This window comes from Puma concolor, chromosome A1 (genome assembly GCF_028749965.1).
Source record: "Puma concolor isolate L17-30 chromosome A1, mPumCon1.1.hap2, whole genome shotgun sequence".
In the NCBI taxonomy this organism is placed as follows: Eukaryota; Metazoa; Chordata; class Mammalia; order Carnivora; family Felidae; genus Puma; species Puma concolor.
Window position 1 is genome coordinate 178,205,048 of NC_141667.1, and position 24,441 is coordinate 178,229,488.

General features: G+C 37.1%; 1 protein-coding gene and 1 long non-coding RNA gene across 2 annotated transcripts in view; both read right to left on the reverse strand.

Moving 5' to 3' along the window:
- Positions 1-1,404, reverse strand: part of LOC147584662 (uncharacterized) — a 34,907-nt gene extending 33,503 nt beyond the window's left edge. Inside the window, exons 1-2 of the mRNA XM_086717258.1 lie at positions 1,336-1,404; positions 495-1,141 (exon numbers count right to left, since the gene is read on the reverse strand). Coding sequence (XP_086573384.1) covers positions 495-1,141; positions 1,336-1,404 — 716 coding nt within the window. The remainder of the gene's footprint in view (positions 1-494; positions 1,142-1,335) is intronic.
- Positions 1,405-9,600: 8,196 nt separating this feature from the next.
- The window catches only part of LOC147584663 (uncharacterized), a 29,301-nt gene continuing 14,460 nt past the window's right edge, over positions 9,601-24,441 (reverse strand). Inside the window, exons 3-5 of the long non-coding RNA XR_015255713.1 lie at positions 21,725-21,811; positions 16,223-16,349; positions 9,601-9,801 (exon numbers count right to left, since the gene is read on the reverse strand). This is a non-coding gene — a long non-coding RNA (uncharacterized LOC147584663). The remainder of the gene's footprint in view (positions 9,802-16,222; positions 16,350-21,724; positions 21,812-24,441) is intronic.

The following is a 24,441-nucleotide window of genomic DNA, read 5'->3' on the forward strand; positions in this document are numbered from 1 at the left end:
GCCCCATGTGCCGCTGCCGCCGCCGCTTTGTTCTGGAGGCGCTTTAACTCTCGCCCCCAGGAGAAACTTTCCCTTCCCGGGGACCCCGCGCCCCGCGTGCACCCCGAGCCCTGGAAGGGGCGCGGGCCTCGCGCGTACCCTCCCTGAGGGGCCATTGTGTGCGCCGCGCGCCCACCCGCCCGCCGGGGCCGGCCCAGGCAGGGTCCGCGCGGGTCCCGGGCGCGGCCGCCTCGCGCACGCCGCCCCCTCCCACCCTCCCTTCCCCGGCCCTGCCCTGCCCCTCCGCCAGCCCGCAAGCAAGCGAGGGGGCAGCGAGTCGCCGCTGCCACACGCAGGGGCGGCCAACGGCCCGAGACCCGCCCCGGCCCCCGGCCACGCCGCCGCCGCCACGCTGCCCCGGGCCATTCCGCCCCACCCGCCCGCCCGCCCTCCCTCCGGACTGGGGCCGCACACAACAGGTTTCACTCACTCGGCGGAGGGGCGGGCAGACTCACCAGGAGGAGTAGCCGCCACCATCTTCGCCTCGCCCGCCGCGGGCTCTCGCTCCCGCCTCCCCACCCGCCTCCGCTTTACTACGACCGGAGGCCCCAGGCCGGGGGTGCGGCCGGCCGACCGGCCGGCCCCGCCAAGGAGCTTCGCGAGGGGCGCGAGCCGCGACTACGCGGCGGGGGTCGTCCCCACCCCCTCGGCCTCGCCCGAGGGCGCGAAGTGGCGCGAAGGCGCAGGTCGGGCGGCGACGGCAGCACCTCGAAGGGCCATGTGGGTGAATGAAGGGCGGCGGCTCCCGCCTCAACGTAAATACGGACAAGCCCCACTCCCTCATTAGCATAAAAAACAAAGTACTTCCGACCTCCCCGCCCGCCCGCCAATCACCGCAGGCCCCGCCCACGGCGGCTCGGCTCGGCGGCCGGGAGAGCGGGAGCTGGGAGCCGCTCGCGGCGCAGCGCTGCCTTTCCCCGGCCGCGCTTCCCCGCCGCCCGCCCACCGCCGCCCGCCTCGCGGAGCGCCTCGCCCGGACACCTCGCGCCACGCCTCCGGCACGCCCTCCGTTAACAAGCTCTGCGCGCGTGCAGACCCCCGCGAGCCGCACACCCTCCTGGAAGCGCACGCTTCCTGCGGCTTCCTGAGAGCTCTGCTCTCCCTGGGACTCGACGTGTACGCGATGTGATTACTGTTTATTACTTTCCTTGCCCACGATGGGTCTCGGTGGTAATTAGGGGCCTGCTTCATGCCAACATGAACCAAAGATAAATAAAACCCAGTGACTTACTCTCACATTGAAACCGGATTACTGCGTGCACAGATCGTTTTAGAACAGAGATAAATGCATTACACCCGGGACTCATGAATGCACACATCGTTGAAGTGTTTCCTTAACCCGGCCGTGTGTAAACCAAAACGCATGCCCGAGCAGAGGTTTCGCAGCTGCAGTACCTGATCCTCCTCTCATACCCCGCTGCACTTAGTAAGAACACTTGGCTCCCCTGTGCAAATAGTAGAGCTCGGAAAGAACCTCATCAACAACCATAAAGCTGAGAAAAGAAGCCCACTCAGGAGCACGTCCTTCTACACATTGTGGTTTAGGAAATTCCAGAATTCTCGGAAACAATTGTCAAAAGAAGTGAGGTTTCATAACATTTACTACAAATACAGTAATTTTAAATTGGTTTTAAATAATCCAGTAAGTATTTGGTGGAAAGCACATAACCACTATTTCGTGATTTTACAAGCCAGCTGGAAACACCATATTACCAGAAGATGTCTATAATGTCCAAATGTTAAAATATTCGACATTCAAATTTGATGATATTGCTAATATTTACTATCTTTATGACTCATTTTGTCATGCTTTGCTTAAATTGTCAGACTAGAGATGATATAAAAAGTAAAGGATTAACTCTTCTTTTTGCTAGTCTTTTATACGAAGGACATTTTTTTCTATATATTTTTGCTTTACAAATCCAAATAAATGGCCAAATCTGAAATTTTACAATATTTAGTCTTTCTATAATGGTCATTTATGAGACTTTCAAAGGGGGAAAACTTATTGCTAATTTTATTTAAAGTCTGTATTTACATTACTTTTGGCCAGGATTGACAGATATATCAATTTCTTTTTCTTTAAAACTTCTTCTGCTTTAAGTTAGAATGGCTGGGAGGAGGAGTGCTGTGAGTGTTCATAACACTCTCTGAATCATGGGAAATCCCACCTGTACACAGGTTTCTTAGCAGGAGAGAGTTATTTATCTCAATTTTTTTTCCAATTAAAGTCAACACTGCAATACTCCTGTGTTTAAAAAGCTCTTTTTTAGACATCTAACAATATTTCTGTGGAAATCTAACATACAAGTAAGTATTTTCTGTGATTACAGTTTGCGAGATTTAATTCTTGATGTATATACATTTTTACGGTAATCAGAATTTTGGAAGATGTAAATTCATTTAAACCAACTTACTTGGAAATCCCAGAAAGTTTCACAATTAGTAGATTGCATTTTATTTTTAAGGGGTTCACTTACACTTCCTTTCAAAATTAAGAAACAAATTATGAGTATAATTAGAATAATTGAAAACTTTTCAATCCCAATGAATTTAAAGATTACCAACTTTGTATTGTTTTAAGTCATTACTAACTAAAAACTCATCCTTCTCAATTTTAGGGGCCACACCTAGGGCCACAGCTAGGTATACTTTATCACTAAAGTAAAGATTTTGTGGTTATGATTTTGAAGATCAGAAAAAATTTCTGAACTGCTAACAAATGCCTTCTGCACCCAAGAAATGTAAAAACAAAGCTATCTGAAATGCCAAAGTAGACACACAGTCTTCTCAAGTTAACTAAAACAGACGATACTGTTTTACACAATCCAGAACTTTTTAGATGATTTGAAAAGCTAAATTCAACATGAGAACATTTGCATTAACTTTGTACATTATATATAACAAGTAGTAGAGAAATATTTGTATTTTTTACTTTTCATCCAGATGTTTCAGTCTTATAGGTGTTATGAGTTGAAAACATGTGAAAAGTTCTGATCTTGTAACATTCAGAATTTTATTCCCTATTTTTTGCTATTTGGCTACATCAGCCAGACTTAATTGTATTGAATTTTTGAAAGAGAAATTCAGTTTAAATATTGTTTTGTAGCATGATTACAGGATTTTAAGAAACTAATGAAGCAATAATCCCATTCACATTAGAGATGTGAAAACTCAAGAATGGTGCAGGAATGCAAGACAAATACAATTATGTGTTATTTTAAACCTGTATCTCTGTATAATTTGAATAGTAATTTGGAGATTGCCTGTAACTTGGCTCTTGCAATTAAGTATATTTCATATTTTGGCAATTTGGCATTTTTAATATAGATTCCTATAGTAATTTATATTTTCTTATAGTATTCGAATTTTAAGGGAAAAGGAGATATATTTAAACATCACTTTGACTTTGGAAAATTAACAGGTTTTATAAATCAAGAACATTTTGAACTCTTATAAGGTAGCAAAAAGGGATCAGTGATACAAATTTATTGATGACGTTTTGGATTTTTACAATATGTATTTGTAAATGTTTGAAAATGCATAGTCTAGTCTTAACCACATTAATCATGTTTTATATTTAGGATTTTAAAGATATTCAATCCAAGTTAACAATCATCCATTAAGTATCTGCTATTCTCTGGGTACTGGTCAACATTTTAATCAGGAATAAGACAGAGCCTATGCTTATGAAAAGTTTAAGAATTATAGTATATTACAGATTATCATTAATATTTCACAAATAAACCAAAAGATTTAGGTCTTCAGGCTTTTATTTGTTCCTTCCAATGTCTAATAAAGTAATCCCACTGATGTCAGGTTATCTTATTTCCTTAGTTGAGAATTTAGAATATCTGTACTCCATATATGTTATTTGATAATCACACATAACATGAATATATGGATTATTTGCTACAAATGGCATTCCAAGGTGCTGTTGATGACAATAGATTTATAGTGAACACAAAGATCATGATCATTTAACCTGATAGTTCCATTTATGGTTTTGAAATTAAGAAAATACAAATTATAGAGGGAAAGATCAATGTGTGTGGTTTTGAATAAAGAAGCAATTTGAAGAAAGTCCTTTTTTTTTTTTTTTTTTTTGGTATCCTTGAAAGTGTCACTGTGGTACTCTGTAGAATCAGATGGGAGTAACTGATTATTATTTAATTAAGAAAACTAGGGGCGTCTTCGTGGCTCAGTCGGTTAAGCATCTGACTTTGGCTCAGGTCATGATCTTACGGTTTGTGAGTTCGAGCCCTGCATCGGGCTCTGTGCTGACAGCTCAGAGCCTGGAGACTGCTTCGGATTCTGTGTCTTGCTCTCTCTCTGCCCCTCCCCTGCTCATGCTCTGTCTCTCTCTGTCTCAAAAAGTAAATAAAACATTACAAAAATTAAAAAAAAAGAAAACTAGATATACTAGGTACTATTTGTCACAATAAAGAGACAGTCTCTTAAAGAGATTTGGTGTGCACTTATGGTTATCAATATATGTAAACTGTATGGCTTTAAGAAACATAATATATATTTAAAAAATTTTTTTTAAACATTTATTCATTTATGAGAGACAGAGAGCACAAGCAGGGTGGGGGCAGAGAGAGAGGGAGACACAGAATTGAAGCAGGCTCCAGGCTCCGATCTGTCAGCACAGAGCCCGACGCAGGGCTCCAACTCACAAGCTGTGAGATCGTGACCTGAGCCGAAGTCGGACGCTTAACCGAATGAGCCACCCAGGCACCCCTACAGATAATATACTTTTAATTAAACAGTTAAAGGTGATGTATCATAATTATAGTAAAGTATTTTACTCATTTTTCACTTAATTTATGCAACATCAAAATTAGAAATACCTTATGTTTAATTTCTTGTTTTTAACTTAATTCAGTAGTTCTTTACCTGGCTGTACTTTACAATTACCCATAGAGTCTTTAAAACATGCAAATGCCTGGCCCTTACTTGAAAATATTCTAACTTAATTGGTCAGAAGTGGGACTGGAACATCATTTTTTAATAAATTTCCAGGTCATGCCTACGCTAAGTCAGAACTGACAAGCTCTGGTACTTAGTGTTTGCATTAGATAAAAGTGTTTGATTAATCAGTACCTTTAGCTGGTTAATCTTGATAGGTGCTTGTGCAGGTATCCATCCATATTACATATTTGCATTATTAATACACACAGAGAAACCATGCAAAACTGACCCAGGGTATTTTAAATCCTTCACCCAAGAGTCATGGTCATAAAAGTTAAAAAAACAATAATAAGCAAAAACTTCAGAAATAATGTTGAAAAACCTATGAACTTTAACTGTAGCAACCTTGGTTTATAAGGCACATTGGAAGCTAGCATTCTGTAATATTTTTGCTATTTGGGGTTGCAATATAATTTAAGAAATCTATTTAACAATGGAAAATCATTCCAAATATGGATTGTGTTTGAAAAATTGTCTGTAGTGGACACATTCAGATGTAAGTTGAATTTTTTTCTCAATCATTTAGCAGTGAGAAAAGGATATATACAAAGATCATCTGGGTCATCTATAAGATCTTTTCTTAAAATTTAATTTATTTTTTTAATTTACATCCACGTTAGTTAGCATATAGTGCAACAATGATTTCAGGAGTAGATTCCTTATTGCCCCTTACCCATTTAGCCCATCCTCCCTCCCACAACCCCTCAGTCATCTATAATATCTTAAAAATAATAAAAGACAGACAACAAACAGATCTCTGGTGGAGTAATTACTGAATGCTAATGCTTTCAATGAATTTTTATTTAATTTCCTAAAAGCTTCTTAGGTTTTCTTTATATTTCTTGCTTTCAAACATAGGCTTTAACTTCAATTTATATCAGAGGAAACAAGTTGATTCAGCCAATCATCTAAGTCTGTTCGGGTAGCTCATAGTTCCATAATCAACTTAAGATATTGATTATACAATTACCTCTTTAAGATTGGTTAAAATAACACAGATTTCACAATTGTCATGTTATTTTACATAACTACACTTGAGTACTTAACATTCAGGCCTAATACCTTCTATGTATATAAAGGTTATGAAGAATTATTTTAATGTTATGGAAACTGTAATTGGTTATGTGAATTATAATCATATATACATAATTTGCCTTTCTGAAGTTACTTTAATGTGAATAGATGAGAATCTGTTTAGAGTGAAGGTTTGTATTTCTGTATTGCTGTATTTCTGTAAGTGTCTAACAAATAGAGAAATTGATACCGTTACAAAAACACAGAAGTATTATTTGAGACTTCCACTAACGGGGATACATTTTTGGAAAATCTTGCAAACCAATGCACTTTTGTTCTCCTAAATGACAGTTAATTAAGCTATTTCCATATGCACTCCATAAATTTCAATGTGTTAGTTTATTTTTCATATAACAATGTTCAAAACAAGGGGGTATATTACAAAGTTTGACCACGTAAAACCAAAACTGAATTGGAACAAAAGATGACATTTCTGTCTGAAATGATAAAAGTGTAAGGGCTGATTAAAAACATTACAGAGAGTGAGTATGGGCTGTAAATTACAATTGTCCAAAGAGAAATCAGTACCCACCCGAGGCTCAGAAATCCTCCTTGAGAATGTGAATGATTTTCTTTGTTTTCCGAGAATATGTGCATGATGGCATTGTTGGTGGTAGGAAGACCAGCTATGACTGACACATTTGTTTATAAAAATTTCCCCAAATTATGTAGGTATAAACTTAAAAGCAAATGATATTAGATTAGCTATACATACTTAGATGTTCCCAGTGCTGACATTTGCTTGCAAAATACTTAGAGCAAATTGTTCCTGGCTGGGAGGTAGCTGTTATGGGGAACTGCAAGTTAAATTAATCCAAGAGAGAATTTAAAGCAAGTCAAGATAGGATGGGATGATGGAAGCTGAAGTTTACGAGCCATAAAAGTCCATGCAGGATATCAAAATAAGGAGGAAGACAGCTCAAAGGATAAGAATGGGGGATGGAAAATAACCTAGAAATGTTGACGCTAAAAATATTCTATTTTTTCATCTAAGAGGTGGTGGTTATTTGGGTGTAAAAAAAGTCATTGTTGCACACTTAGATTAGTGAATTTTATGCTCTTCATTCTATGTAGATTTTCTCTCAATATCAAAAAACAATACAGACAGCAATGACAACAAGGAGGAAGGAATCAGTGTTAAGAACCCAGGGCAAACAGAAGAGCAGGGATTAACGAGACCCATAGAAAGATGGTGTGGTTAAATACCTGCGTATTGTCTGTTGCTGGCTTTTGTGTGTTCTCTAAATGATTACACATGGATGTGCCAGTTGCAATTAAAGAGTAATGGACAGAATGGATAAATCACTCATAGGTTATATTTAAAAAACTATTAATGCTTAACATTAGCCAGAGGAGTTGGCTTTTATAATATCAAATATTCAAGAAAATACTAACCTCTAGCATTAGCTAAGAGAATTCCCTTTTTCAATATTAAATGTTTAAGAGATGACTAATGTCTTACATTATCTGGGCGAGCTGACTATTTTAATGGGCATTGTTTAGACCCACATCTAATATTAGCTGTAGCAGCTGGTTATTCCAATACCCAGTGTTCAAGAAAGATTAATGCCTAATATTGGCAAAAAGAATGAGATATTTTGAAGTCTAATGTATGTTCATCTAAAATAATTGCCATAGAGTATGTGCTCAAAAATTGTTTGTTGAATTAATCAATGAATGTGAAAGTCCTTTCTGCAGAATCATGAATGCAGTTTCCGTTTTATGAATGTATCCTTAGAGACATACTTAATAAATAAGTCTTGTAATTCTATCTGAAAAGGGAGACAGACTTATTTTGGTTTTATTTACACTTACATAGTATTATAAACAGGGACTTAGTTGAAGCCTTAGTAGGAACCAGTGAGATGCTAGAGATGGGAAAGGACTGGCATTAAAAAACGATGGAGACATTGATACTAGATACTAGAGTCTGTCAAGATTATCAGGGTTTTAAGTTATGAAATCAGATGCAAGTTGGGACTGGGGGATTAAACATTGATAATGGGGGGTGTGAAGGGACTGTAGTCGAAATGGCGGGCAGGCAGCAAGTTATGAACAGGAGAGGCTGATCAGGATTAACCAGCTAACTCAGGATCAGAGAAACAAAGGTGAAGTGCTGAATCAGCCACTGATATCATGAATGGATTTTGGGAAGACACATTTTATCTGGGATGGTCCAGTGATTCCCACAGAACCTGTGGCCCCCAGGTGAAAGTTCTCTGTCTTAAAGAGCATTAGAGCATTAGATATTGCTTTCTTCTGCCATCAAGGAATCCTTAGATATTATTTGATATCATTCTCTGATAACAGAATTAATTCTCTACAAGTGGGCAAGTAAGGGAATTCAGCAGTGGGCTAGATAGGTTGATCCAATTTCCTGGGAACTCCATGCTGTATCACATACCCTGGACATAAAACCAAAGTAGAGGTGGAATAGAAATAAGTTTCTAGCAGACCAAGTTTTGACTGGAATTCTGAAAGAGCTTCAACAGGTTATAGTATCTGGTATTTGACTATTAACCAGCTGAAGAGACCATTAATATAATGATTCATTCACATGGATTGGCCAGTGAGGGTTTATGATCCCTTTCTATAACCTAGAAGCTGATGCAATTGGTGGTGGTGAATCACATTTGGATTTGTCTGCTTAAGAACATTCAAATGACCACCAATCATTATCTGTGAATATGCTCTCTAGCTCATCAAACTGGGGTCATGGCATATGCAAATAAGATACTAGGATTAGAAGAGGTCCCCTTTCCCCTCAAAAGGCTGTGGTTCCCTGTGGAACTTTGGAAAGCAAATGAGGACTACAGCTAGAAAAAAATCAGTGCAAAGCACCAGTAATCACCACACTGCCTGGTAAAACTCATACAGGCACAGAATTCTGTCCCAAATGAGAGTTTCTTCAATATTTCCTTCTCAGGGAGTATACTAATCTGGCAGTGCTGAATCAACAGGAGACAGCTGGTAGATAAAGGTTAGACTGACAGTGCCCTAAGAAACAGAAGGTGGGTAGATTCTAAGACAAACCCCCCTGAGGGCCAGCTTTTACGGAGTTCCCCTGGGTGGGCACTGCAGCTCTGATCCTGGAGGCAGAAACCCTCTCCAGTGTCTTTTAATCTTCTTGAGTAAGATGAACTACTGCATTTCAGCAGAACTTCATGGGTGTACTATCATATTTGATGTATTTTAGGGCACAAACAGTATCAGCTAAACTAGATTCAGAGATTTAGCATTTTAAAACACTTCATATATTTTTCATTTTCATTTTGACTTGTTAGGAATATCCTGTGTCTTTATTACCTAAAAACTGCCAAGCTAGGTTGAACAGTATTGCTGATTTTATAAGGGATTACTAGTCATTTGGAATTAGTCAACATGAATGTATTAAAGAAAATTAAATAATTTAAATCCGAACATTTCCAAGGCACCAAATCCTCCTTTGGAAAATCTTTAAAAGAAATAATAATAAATTAATAAGTAAAAAGTAATAAAATAATAAATAAAAGGTACTTTAAAGATTTTATTTTTTTAAGTAATCTCTACACCCAACATGGGACTAGAACTCACAACCCCAAGATCAAGAGTTGCATACTCTACTGACAGAGCCAGCCAGGCACCCCATAAATTATAAAAATGTACTTAAAAAAAATCTTACTTTCTTCGGTTGCATCAGATTCAATGAATGCAAAGTTGCTATTGTTCTGATTGCTAGGAGAAGAAACAAAAGACAAGAATTATTCTCATATTGCCAGTTCGAGACAATAGAAAATTGAGAGTATAATATAGATTAAGTAATCCCTTTAGAGTTCTCCTGAAGTCTCAAAGGCATATCATGACTTTCTCAGCTGCTCTATAAAATAGCTTGCATTTGCATAGCTGTTTATTAAAGTACAAACAACATATACTGATGTTTAAAGAATGGAATTTACAGGGTCACCTGAGTGGCTCAGTCAATTGAGCATCTGACTCTTGATTTCAGCTCAGGTCATGATCTCACTGTTTGTGGGATTGAGTCCCATGTTGGGCACAGCACAGAGCCTGATTGGGATTCTCACTCTCTTTCTCTTTCTGCTCCTCCCCTGCTCATGTGTACACACACACTCTCTCTCTCTCCTCCTCTAAATAAATAAATTAATTAATTTAAAAAAAAGAAGAATGGAATTTAGAGCAATAAAAATCCATCTCAGGGGTCCCAACTGTCCTGTATACTAGCCTGAAACCATGGACACCCTTCTACCTACCAATTTCTTCATCTTTAAAAGAAAAATATTAATAATATCTATTTTACCAGGTTGTTTTTAAGAATTTTTAAAATATATATATTTTTTATTTCAGAGAGAGAAAAGAGAGAGCATGAGTTGAGGAGAGGGGAGAGAGAGAGACAGAATCCCAAGTAAGCTCCATGCTCAGCACAAAGCCCACACTGGGGCTTGATCCCACGACTCTAGGATCATGACCTGAGCTCAATCAACTGAACCATTCAGGTGACCTTACCAGGTTGTTTTTAAGAATTAAATGAGATAATATATGTAAATGGTTGAAGGTCATAAATGACATACAAGGACTCAATAAATATTAGTTATTGTTATTATTAACAATATAATAACATTGAAATATATTTATGATAAGATTATTTGCCAACATCTAAGTTCTTATTGTCACAAAGATACTAAATTATATTATTATATCTATTGATCCAGCTTCTCAACATGTTCTATTATAAGAGTAAATTATAATTGAAGAAACTGTGATAATTTTTGAACCATAAAAGTGGCCATTTTACTATCAAAGTATCTGAAATTCTCTCTGCATAGAATCTTCTACATACCACACACAACCTTATATGTGCAGGATATATATATAAAACCAGGTAGGTTGTGTGTTCATAAAGCAAGATCAAGAATACATATGATTCTTGCTTGCCATGCAAAGAGAGTGCAAAGGAGAGGAGAAACTTACTTTCTTCCGAAGTCTTTTCTCCTTGGTTTAAGATTCATGGGAATGGAAAATAACTGCCAGTTGCCTCTAAATTGTTACATTTGCTCTGAATTGAACTTGATGTTGTCTCCTTTGGAGCATGATAGAAAAAAAATTTTTATTTGATGGGCCAAATCCAATGTTCAAGAATGAATGAATGAATGAATGAGTTCATTTATTCAGTCAACAAATAATTCTTGAGTAAGATACAGAAATGTATAACACAGAGAGCTTGTTTTCAAGAACTACCCTTAGAGTGGACATGTGTACAAGTATTGTGTGGGAAAATAGCCAGCACAATGCCTTGCAGTGAGAAGATCCTGGATACAGGGTTTCTTTGTATGTGTCTATATGTTTTCAAAATAAATATACAAAAAGTGGATCTTCACTGATATGCCTGTACCATTTCAGTATTGTTTGTACAGAGGACTGAGGTTAAGAGAGTTGCCAGTATTTGCTGAATGGGTAAAGGGAAAGCAAGAGGAGGGCATGACTGGTTATTTCTCTCCTTATTTAGTTAAGAGCAAGGGCTTACCCAAAATTCTCTTAAGGATCTTTTGCCAGGACCTCTGAACCCTTCTATCTCCACCCCAAGAATTAAAGTTAAGTATTGTTTTTCCTTGTTCTTTGCAGAATGCATTTAAAGCTGCAAATTCCCCTAATCTTTTCCTGGCTCTACTTTTTTTTAAGCACTCATCATCTTACAACACCCAATTTAATTTATTTTCTTATTATGTCCATTGTTTATTTCTGGGTCTCCCTACTTGAATATAAGATCTCTAAGGGGAGCCATATTTTCTCAGTTTCTTCATAACCCAAAGATTATGGTTCTTTGATCTTTTTATTAATTCCAATTTTTACTCAAAGTCATTTTCACTCTAGTCTCCCCAACACCTTTTGCACCCATTGCTCTGCCAAACTGGAAACATAGAGGCACACTGGAGAAAAACAACAACAGAAAACAAAAATTGCAAATGTTATTTACAGTTAAATCTTCTTAAATCCAATTCACTTTAACAGTGTAGGTGTGTGCATGAAAGAAAAAGACTACTATTTCTAAGATTCTAGCCTCATCTTGGGAGACATGAATGTATTGTTATCATGGTAGGCGCAAAAAAAAATGGCAACACCTTAGTTAATTGGCGTAATTATACGTAATTGTCCCTTTAGCTGTCATTCTCTGATTTTCCAAGGATTAATTTATTTACGCAATGAAACAATCAGAGAAAGGCTGACCCTGATAGAATGCAGAAATCTGGATCAATGAACTCTTTAACTTGCCTCTTTGTATTGGAAGAGCCTCTAATTAAATATTTTTAGAAATCTACCTCTTTTACCATTCAAAAACCTTTAAATAGTCTTCTAAAATGAACTGTGTATATAATCAGTGATCTTTGTAAATCTTGCTTACAAACCATTGGTAACACAGGCCATCAACCACAGTGTCAATACATTTTGAAAGAGGCTTTAGAAAATGTCAACTCTACAATTCTCTTTAGTAGCTTACACTGACAGAAACATATAATCTTTCTTTAAGAGTCCAAAACTGTAGAAACTAACTTCAGAAGCATACTTTGGAAGGCACCCAATCATTAGGGCTGACTCCTAATTCCTAGCATAGAAGGTATACCACAAAACCATCTCACTAAAGAACCAGAGAAAATTCAGGAATTACATTTAAAGCTAGGAAAAAACACTTTTATTTTATTTTGATTTAGAAAGCCCATATAAATAGGCATGTGCATATTTTTGGTATGTTAGTTAAATTAGAACTTTCTGACAGAAAATGTTAAATGACAAATATTTTAAAAACAAAATCGATGGTATAAAAATCTGTAATAAATGTTATTAAAAATAATTGAATGATTGAAAAGAACTTTAAAAAATAATTCTACTTTAAGGAGGTAATGATAAACCTGTAAAAGTGACATTGCCTCAGTCAAAATTTGTGGAATTATTTTTTTCTTAGATTAAAAATGCAGTTAGTGTAACTTAAAAGCAAAAGGAAGAAAATAGGAAGCTTGAGAAATGCTTAAGAATTATTGAATAAATGGGATGATGAACATTTAACTGTACTTGCCATGAACTGGCATGGCCTGAGGCTGAAGTCTTCCTACCCCTGATTTATGGGGAAGAGTTTCAGTCAAACTATATAGGAGTAGAGAGCTTTACATTTTTGTTTTTAATTTAAATCCAAGTTGGTTAACATATAGTATAACAATGATTTCAGGAATAGGAGAGCTTTTCATTTTGGGGGGTTTGTTTGCTTCAATATTTGCTTCTAATTTTGGGGGGAAACATGGTGTCAGTGGCTTGTGGGTTATAGTTGACTAGGTGCCTGTTCATAAGGGTGTGTCTCCAACTATTCTATTAAGAATAACCTCTTTGGCTGGACCTAAAATGAGATCAGTACTCCTCTAGAAGTTATATATAGCATGCTCCTTTTCCATTGAAAACTTATACTTTAACAAGTATGCCAAAAATACACACACCTACACACACATACATACACACATACACAGACTGACTTTCTAGATCAAAATAAAATAAAGGTGCTTTTGAGTTTTAGATGCAGCTTGTGAAGTCACCCTGCTTCTTTGGTAGGGATAATTTTACATATATCTTGGGTACAAGGAACTAAGCTCTAAAGATGAGAGATCCCTACCATTAATCACACCTTTTTGGGTGAGAGATTATCTCCATAATATTTCTATTAAAATCCATATGCTATCATCATAGGGTAGTACACTAACTCACAAGCACATGCTACATCTTCATGTTATTGACATTAATGTATTCATGCTGATATACTTTGTTAACCATTAACCTATTAACCTGGCAAAGACAGAATCTGAGGAGCTAAAACGGAATAGCTAAGCTTTGATGTGGGAGAACTTTGAGGAGGAAAATTTTGGATGTAAAAGTTAAGGGCATTTGACCATCCAGGAAGCATATTAAAATATTGATCAGGGGATTGAAAGAAGTAATAAATGATAAGGGTGATAAAAATAATGGTTTTTGAAAGAGAACAGATGGAGGGCAAAACAGATGAAACAAAATTTGTCTGTATCATGGTTTGCCTATGGTCAGCTTGCAAATTTGAGTTGGGGACAGGATAGATCTAATATTGCTGCCCCAGACCTAGAGCCTCTTTGTTTTTGTTTGTTTGTTTGTTATTTTGATGGTTATTTACTTTTGAAGGAGAGAGAGACAGAGCGTGAGTGGGGGAGGTGCAGAGAGAGAGGGAGACACAGAATCAGGCTCCAGGCTCTGGGCTGTCAGCACAGAGCCCGATGCTGGGCTCCAACCCATGCACCGTGAGATCATGACCTGAGCTGAAGCTGGACACAACTGATGGAGCCATCTAGGCGTCCCATTGAACCTCTTTGTTTTAAGCCAAGAGATTCTAATACAATTTTGTTTTAAAAATTATGTTTGTAAAGAATACCATTATTACAACTTTCTCTGTGTCACTTAATAAGGTAACAATGCTAAAATGTTAATATTCTATTTGAGATGAACTTTTCTAGTAGTTAATGAGGTTAAGTGACAGAACAGTTAACTTGAACATATGTTTTCTCATTTCAGTGCATTAACCCAAACTCTCTCTTCCCTCTGTAAAACACACTGACCCAAAGCCACAGAGTATTCACTAGAGCTAACAGGCTTCCTTCCAGTTTAAGTTCTATATATCTGCTCCCACCAGTCAGTGTTGGGGGCTTGCCAAAAATCAGTTGTGTTTGTTTCCAAACCAATTTATGCTAGTTGTTATTGTAATTATGTAATGGCATTAAATGTTACATAAACTAATGAAATAAGAATTGGAAGGGAAAATGGTTGTTTCTAGGAAAACTAAGTTGAATGCTTTAGAAAGACTCCCTGCAGACAATATGATTTTTTTTTTTAAAACGCTGCTAACTTAGATGTGGGTGAAAAACTATAAAAGATTATGAAGAAAATAACCCAAAAATCTAATAAAGATTCTCATGTTATTTTGCTAATGTTTTATGATTTTTCCCCTCTTCTACAGAAATCAATATTAGAAATCTCAGAAGATGCATTGGGATATGGTTCATATGGGAAGAACATGATCTAATCAATAAAATTGTGATCAGTGAAACTGTATTTGAAGAAAATGCCTTAACAACACTGCCTGGAGATTTCAAAGTAAAATACACTCTTAGGTATTCTGTGCTAATGTGTTCTAAGTATGTAATGTTAAAACAGTTAGAATGCAAGTTAACCATTTTGCATTTGCTTTTCTATTAATGCACACTATTGGTATCAAGTTGCTAATTGACATGCCACAATTTTTGTGAAGCCTAATTCCAAGGGTGCACTGTAAAACACTGATTACTGTAGCAGTTAGCAAGTTTGTTTGTAATATGCGATGTTTCAAAGGGAGTTAGATTGAATTAGGCTTATAACACAGTGACCAATTCTTTACAGTATTTCCTAAAATTGAGGTCAGTTTATGAGACCTGGTGCATGTCAGGTTGAAGGGATGAAATGGAGTGCTCAGGTGGTAAGGGGCCTGTGCTTAAACGGTTGTTACGGACTAAATGTGTCTCCCCAAATTCATATCTTAAAATTCTAACCCCCAGTGAGAGTGAGATGGTATTAGGAGGCAGGGCCTTTGGGAGGTGATTGGGTCATGAGGGGGCCCTCATGAATGGGATTGGAATTATATATGACCTATTTTACCTATCTTATTTATACTGGCTTCTATTAAAAATATGGATATGGGCTCATGGGAGTGATTCAAGCAGGTGGACTTTTTCATGTTTATCTTGATAAAGTTTGATTAGCCATTGTTCTACAGTCTACAAAAATAGAAACACGAAGGGGAATTTGAATAGCTTTGGATGCTCCTGGAGGAAGGGAAATGATCAGGCTTGTTTTAAGAAAAGGATGAGTATAGTTACCATCAATAGATGTATGTTTTCAATTCACCCCAAGCTCTGTTGGCCTACTTACAGTAAGGAGGAGGGAGAGAATCAAACTGTGATTACATGTTCGGTATGTGCATCAGTCAGCTTTGGGGGTGAGGAGATTTTCTCTGGAACCACACACAGTTGGTTGTGGGCACTACTGATAAAGAGTATGTGTACCATTCACATGTAAAATAACTATACTCCATCATAACACTTACCAGTGATTTCCATTCTGAGATAAGGATCTTGTTAGAAATCAGTGGAAAAATCAGACTGAATAAGGCTAGATTAATAATTGAGGCTTTCTCCCGGTTCAATCAGTATTTAAGATTGTTTATAGTTCTCCTGGGAATAAAAAAAAAAAAAAAAAAAAAGAACTAACCCTAATGCTAATACCAAAACAAGAGAAAACAAAACAGGAACAACCTTGGCAATTAGGTGAAGGATGCTTAAACATTTTGTTCACTATCATTACACAGCCTTTCGTGAAGTATAACTTTTTAAGAATTACTATCAAATATTCACATACCACTTACGTTTCTATAGGTGCTTCACAAATATCAAGTCATTTAATCCTCATTAAAATTCTCTGAGGTAGTTTCTAGTATTGTTATGGTTTCCATTTTACAGATGAGGCATAGGGAGGTTAACTATCTTTTCTGAAGTCACACAGTAAGCTGTGGAGCCAGGACTCACATTCGAGCAGTGTGGCTATGGAGTCGGTGCTCCAAGCCTCTATGTGGTGCTGCCTCTCTAGTAAAGGATATGATTGTCATGGCTGCTGTTGAGACCCACACTTTCTTGCTGCCATCTTGGCTCCATTTAGATGATAGATAGGTCCGGGGAAGCCAGAGGAATCAGAAGAGGAATGTAATATTTCATGGATGTATGCATTTGGCCACACCCTTGAAATGATTATTCTGGCTAAAAGGGACAACTAGGAGCCTTTCTTCCTTATTTTTCCCCCTAAAACATAATGAGAAACCAGGAACTACTGTAGTTTAACTCAGCTCACTTTTAAAATCTGTGGACCCACACATTTGCCTGTATACCCAATAGTGCCTCTTTGTCTGGCCTGTAACTATCCATGGTCTCATGTCAGAGAAGGATGTGGAACCCAATTCCTGCAATATGGCTGGGATAAGAGAGCCTGTTTCCTAAGGCTCGTGTGTACTTCCAATCCAGATACATGATCATATCACATGTAGGTAATGAGTGTATTGCTGCATCCTTCCTATTGTTTATAATTGATAGCTCATTCTTATCCCTACTTCATTATGTAAATACTCAAAGGACTAGACTGTATAGCAAAAGATTTGTGGGTGTCCATGTGGGTGTCTAAACCTTAAATATTTTAATTTAAAACAAACAAATGTGTTTTTCCATTAACAGACCAGACAGTGGTGTTAATCCTATCAGATACATGGCTTCTGCTTTATTTAGATGCTTTTGAATTTTGGTTTTCTGTTTGTTTTGTTCATGGCTTTATTTGGAAAGTTGGTGCCTGGCTTAGTAAATAACTGCTTAGTAAATAACTGCTCAAGGTGTGAATAAATGTGATGATGGGCTCTTCAATTTGAAAGAAAAAATGTTCACGTGTACATATTAACGCCGTTATAGAGGGTGCAGTGGGAGATTGGTGGGGATGAAGGAAAGGAGCACAAAGAGAATGTTATTCTTTTAAGTAGATGACATAATTGGGGGAATGACTTTTTCATATTCTCCCTGCCCCAACCATTCAGACACTTATCCTCAGGGAGTATCATCGCTCTCAGCTTCTTCTGTCCTTTTCTTGGCTGAGATCCCTTGTAATTTTGTTGAGAATGACTGCCCTAAACTCTCATCTGTATTGTAATTTAGTTCTGACAAATTCAGATATAATTCCTTGTCCATTAAGATTAATACTTGTCTTGGTTCACTCTGCACCCTAACATACACACTTTTTTGCATGTTTGCTTGTTTATTGGTTTGGGGAAGACAAAAAGTTAGTTAAAAAGCTCTTTAAAATCAATCAGAAAGTCAGTAGCAATTTGCCAACCAGTTATGTGACTAAATTTAATTTCTTTTCCCCTTCTTTTCCTTGTTTCATTGTGAAATACGTGACATATGTAAATCTCAAAAACCGAGTGCGGTTATGAAAACCCAAACCAAAAACCAAAAACCAAAACCAAAGTGAAACAAAAAAAAACCCAAAACAAAAAACAAAACAAACAAACAAAATACATAAAGACAAAAAACTGAGCACTTGTGCATCCACCACCCACAATGAAAAACAAAACATGGTAGGCATCTTAGAAATCACCTGAATGCAAATGATCTTAACCTTGCATCCCTTTCCCTCATTCCTAGAGGTGGTGCTAATCACCTGAATTTAGTGCTAATCATTGCCTTGCTTTTCTTTGTAATTTTACCACATTTGAATGTGTTCCCAAACAATGTGTATGTGGTTTGCCTGTTTTTGAAATTAAAGTCAATGGAATCATATTGTATTCTTCCATTACTTAAATTTTCATTTAATATTTGTTTTTTTAAAATAATTTTTCTGGTTGATGCCCATAACTGTAGTTCATTGATTTTCCACTCCATAAAATGTTCTAGTGTCTAAGTATGCCACAATTTATTTATTTTATCCATTGTCATTGGAGTTTTCGAATTATTTACAGTTTTGTTTGTTTGTTTTTTGCTACTGTGGATAATATAGCTATGAACTTGGGCATGCATCCCAGTGCACAGGAGGAGGAATTTTGCCAGACTAGAGTATTATACACAGGAATGGCCATACGGTATGCATATATTCAACTTTACCAAGTAAAGTAAAATTACTTTTCTCCATTGGATTTAGCAGTTTACACTCCTGCCAGCTGTGTGTGGATGTTTAAATTCAGCGTTTCAAAACAAGACAGGCATGTATAGATTTATCTGTATCTTGAATTGCTGTGGAATCGCTGCAATTGGAAGAAAAAAGCAGCTTGATCTTCTTTTTCTTTAAATCTTATATTCTCCATAGGAAGGGGAGAGCCAGAGAATACATAAAATTGTGTTTATGCTAATCTAACATGGTGATTAAATAAAAAGAAATTAAAGTAGTAGAAAAAGAGAAAAAGGAAAAGAATACATTTTTTGATCTTCTTAATTACATCTTTGAACTTAATGGTTGAGTGTTGAATTGCTGAATTGTTGAATATATGGTATACCATATGTATGATAACGTACCTCAAGGTTACTTTGTCCCTATTTTATAAGAACTGTACGAGCTTAAAAGTGATTTTTGACTACAGAGTTTTGGAGAAAATATTACTATTTTTCTTTGCTGTCAGAAGACTGCCAAACATTTTCTAATTTAAAAGTTTCTTGAAGGGGCGCCTGGGTGGCTCAGTCGGTTGAGCGGCTGACTTCGGCTCAGGTCATGATCTCGCGGTCCGTGAGTTCGAGCCCCGCGTCAGGCTCTGGGCTGATGGCTCAGAGCCTGGAGCCTGTTTCAGATTCTGTGTCTCTCTCTCTCTGACCCTCCCCCGTTCATGCTCTGTCTCTCTCTGTCTCAAAAATAAATAAATGTTAAAAAAAATTAAAAAAAAAATAAAAGTTTCTTGAAATAACGTTCCTTCAATTCTGTGAATTACTTTTGATATTTTGTGCTTTGAAAAATGAAACTATGTGCAAGTTCTACATTTTTAAGGCACAAACAAGTTTTATTTCTTCATTATTCCAAACTGTGTTAATTAAATATTTTTTAAAGTTTTTGGGGCAAAGTTACTTATTTGCCAAATGTGAAAAAGACACTTCATTCGGAAGAGTCTGGATTTAATTGCCCTATCAAATGCTTCTAATTTCAAATTTCTGCTACATCTTAGGTTTATAACTTTTTGATCCAAATTTCCCAACTAGCAAAAATGAATGATTCCAAGAAATACAGAACCTATGAGAAAATGACAAAGAAAATATTTTATATGACCAAGTCGAAATCAACAAAATGTATTCTGTTGTAAACATATCGTAATTGTTCATTTTTACCACATGTTATTAAATGATGCTGTTTCTACAATAAAAATACTGCAAAAAGTTACAATTAAAATATTAAGCAAATATTTCATTAGTTATTAGTTATGAAGAGAGTACTTAACCAATTCAACTACTTCACCCAAATATTTCATGTATATATAAATCTGAAATTCAGCATGAATTTATGTTTTTGCTGCAGAATTTTGTAAAGAATGCAGAATATTTTTCCTGGGGAACATTGCTAACAATGAAAGGGAAATTGTTACCGTACTTTAATATTTAAAATTTATATATAATCAGCCAATAAATGTTATTTTAGTAATTCAGTTTTGTTCTTTACTAATATATCTAATGGTATAAAGAAAATATGTTTGGTTTGACAAATACTTGTGAAATGACAGTTTCTTAGTGGAATCCAGGCTCACATTGTGACAATGAATCAAGACATAAGATCCTATTTAACACTTGTACTTCCAAGGGAAATAACGGATTTACTATGAGTTTTCTTTTACTTGTGCATTCTGTCCTTAGCTACAGCATGAACAACTTGACTATTTTAAGTAATCGAACAGCTGCTAATTAGTGGTTTTAATAGTCAAGGAAAGGGTGAAGCACGTTGTGCATATAAACCGAACCTAAGTGTTTTTTTCTGAATAGATTTGCACAAGAAAAAGCCTTTAAAAATTGCATTTGTCTTCATGATTAGTAGTAACATAACTATTCATATCTTAATTGCCATGTGCTTCCTAATTCATATCTTTCACAATGACCCCTATATATACTTTGAATAATTATTTAAAATTTTCTGACTTTAAAATAATTAGTAGTAGGCACATACAAAAGAAGGTGAGAATTAGATTATCCACCAGGAAAGCAAGCTAATTTTTTTTTAATCATTACATACCTATGTATGGGAATTAAATCCTAATGATTTCTCATTAAAAATTCTGCCAAAATTCCTCAAGTAATATTAAGAAAAACAGATGATAGTTGGAAAGTTTGTTTGCCCAGAACGATCAGAACTGACCTATTCAGAATTAATAATAATTCTGAAGTCTAGATAGCTTAAAAGACTGAAAAAATGTTTGTTTCAAGATGTGGTTTTCATCAGACATAGGTTCTGACACTAAATACATTAGCTTTAAAATTCTAAATGCCTTAAAAAATTGTATATAATATAAATAGCTGAGGGACTATACTGAGTATTTGTTGTCATTTTTTGTCAATTGCAAATATTGGTATTTACCTACAAACAGAAAACACGTTAAGTAAGATCCTACATATCTATTTATTTAAGATTTGAAAATATTTTCTTAACTGTTTAAACAAAATCAAAATTTGCCATGGTGAAAATCTGCAACCTTTAAAAATGGTAAAAGAAAAAAAGGCGGTATCATCCAACATGAACAAACGCATTAACATTTTCTTTACCTGTCAATCTATAGGTAGGAGCGGGACACAGTCCCCCATTTGTCAGACTAGGATGAGAAGCGTCTTTAGAACATGGACCAGAGGATGGTTGAACAGCTAGCTCTCTTTACCAAATCCACCTGCATCCTCAGATTACTCTTGCTAAGTTTTTATTTTCAAATGTCTAAATGTCTTTGTAGCATGAACACGTGGAGTTATTTTCTTCCGCTCAGTAGTAATAACCTTTGTTCTAAAAAATATTTACTATTCTCTGGCAGAGGACTTCAGTTCCTATCGTTTATACCACGTACCTCTCACTCCACGTCACACAGTCTGGGGCTCCCTGTTGTTTCTGACATGGCATTTGCAGCTTTACAGAGACACCACAGGAAATTGTCCTTCAAGGTTAAAACAGCATGATTAAAAAAAAAAAAAAAGGAACAAAACATTATTTAGAAAAATTCCTGTCAAGAAATCTCGTATTAGATGCTTCACACATTTAGATTCCCAGAATTTTTTAAGATATTTTATTTCAAATAATTTGGAAAACTCAAGTCTTACATCAAATGTTGCCATAATTGTAAATTGCTGCAAATAGGAGATTTATCCAGATGTGAAGGAAGTTATACTGAAGGAAAGAAAGGGGACCGACAGAAAATATGCTCTTCTTTCCTCTTCCTTATATAATTACATTTGTTCATACAAAGGAAGAGTCTGAAGACTACACATTTTACAATTATTTCTGATGTTGTTTACTAGACAAAGGATAATTATAAATTATTCAGTGGTCTCAGCTTCTTTCTAAAATTTTTGTCACAGCCTCTCCAGTGGCGATTTTTAGTTTTACTGACACACACTTACCGTGACGCTCTCTGGTAGTGGTCGTTAGTGACCATGAGATGCTTATGTAGGGAGCCGCAGAGAGGGAAGGCACAGGATGCACATAACCCCCAAACTGGACAGTGAGTGCCATAACAATGCAAATTTAATTTTACCACTAATACCCAAAGAAGGATATAAAAAAAAATCCCACAGTTGATATTTATTGTTTAGAAAATACCTAAAATGACTTGGAAAATAGAGGAGGTTATCCGTTATTCAAACGAAAGAGTATTCCTTTTTATTACCTGGATATTTTAGGCTGGAATAAATTTTGTGTTTTTTTGGCCTCGGGCACAATTTAAATACTTAGAACGGAGAGGGTGTACTCAGCAGACCTAAAGATTTAGGTAAGTTTGAAAGGCTATACGCATTGAGTCTGGATTTAAGGACATGACATTAAAAACTACTTAAACAAGGAAAAAACCCAATGAGTCAGGGAATATAGCAGGTGTGTTAATACCTAGCAAATCTAATTAGCGTTTGTGAGTTGTCATATTTTACTTTTGTATGCTTCATTAATTCTTCCTATGATAGATGCACATTAGGCATTAAAGAAAAAAACAGCCGGGGATCATTTTTATAAAGTTTAAATATATTCACAGCTAGACTTTTGAAAGTTTCCATGATAGGCACCACCTTTGTGCCCAGGCAGTTCGTGGTGTGTATGTTTGTGTGTGTATTGTGAATTCTGGAAGAAAATGGGGATTATCCAGAACTGCAGAAGAGAGAAAAGTAGCAGCTGTCCTAGCCGATTACAGATATAGCTAGATTTGTAGAGCACACTTTTAAATGTTTGCTGATAGACTCTTTTGTAATATGCAACATGTTTCTGGGTAATGGGACCCTGAGACAACTCTAGTCTAATTTCATTGTCAAAGCCACAGTAAGTTCCACAGTCCTAAACATGCATTTCTAAAATTTGAACATCAAATCCTCTGATATTCACTAGCTTTGAGACTCTGGTTAAGTGCATTAATGTCTCTGGGCCACCGTTTCCTCATTTATAAGTTCGCAGTGATAGTAATGACTCAACTAATTTCACAGGATACTTGTGAACATCAAAAATGAGATGATATGTAGCATTCCTAAAATTCTAAAATACTATCGAATGAAAGGTGTTTTCCCTAACTACCTGGGACTCTGGGTTTCTAGGCATATTCTTCATAAGCATAATTTCTGTCCATCCGTTCCTCTCCTTCTCATTCCACTCCTGCTACGCCACACAGCTTCCTAGTGATGGTGTTCTTCCTAGTATGTCACTCAGGGCTTACACTTACAGCAGACACTTAAAATATGTCTTTAATCGCTTGCAGTGCCAGTTATCAATTTATCGCCTCTCAACTCCAAATTCACCCTTTACTTCTGAGTGCCCATACTGAACAATACGTTTTTTCTTTCTAAGGAGCATGATGTAAATTTAGCCAGCAGAGTGGGAGAAACATTCCAGCAGGGAGTAGCTTTTCGTGGCTCCTGTGTGTGTGGCTTTTCTTTTTCTTGCTTCTGCTGCAGGGTTAGTCAGTGGTTGTATGTGTGAAGACACGCGGTGGCACTTGGCCAGAGCCTGGACCCAGCGGGCATAGTTCCTTGGGAATCTTGCATCGCTGGCCATGGTGACCATCTTTCTGCAGCCCGCCAAGTGTGGGCACTGCATGCTCCATGCTTCTCTCCTACAGCCGCGTTCTTACCCCCTTTGCACAATCTCTGATAGCTGTGGCTCTCCTCACCCAGAAGGGTAATTTCTTATTTTCCTAGCAATGTGGACCTCTTCTGGCCCAGCAGTGCAGCAAACGTCCCTGCCAACCAGTGGGCTACAATCATGCCTTTTCCCGTTAGGTCTGAACCTCAGCCTTGGAAGGGAGAACTTCTTCCAAGTTTGCCTTTCCTTTTTTTTAAGTTTATTTATTTATTTTCAGAGAGACAGAGACTGCATTGGTGGGGGAGGGGCTGAAGAGGGAGATGGAGAATCACAAGCAGTCTCCATGCTGCCAGTTGTGGAGCCCATCACAGGGTTTGAACCTGAACGGTGAGATCATGACCTGAGCTGAAACCAAGAGTTGGATGCTTAACTCACACACCCAGGTGCCCCCCAAATTTGTCTTTCCTTAAGGACTTCCTCAACCTTAGGGTATCCTTTAGTATTCTCTTT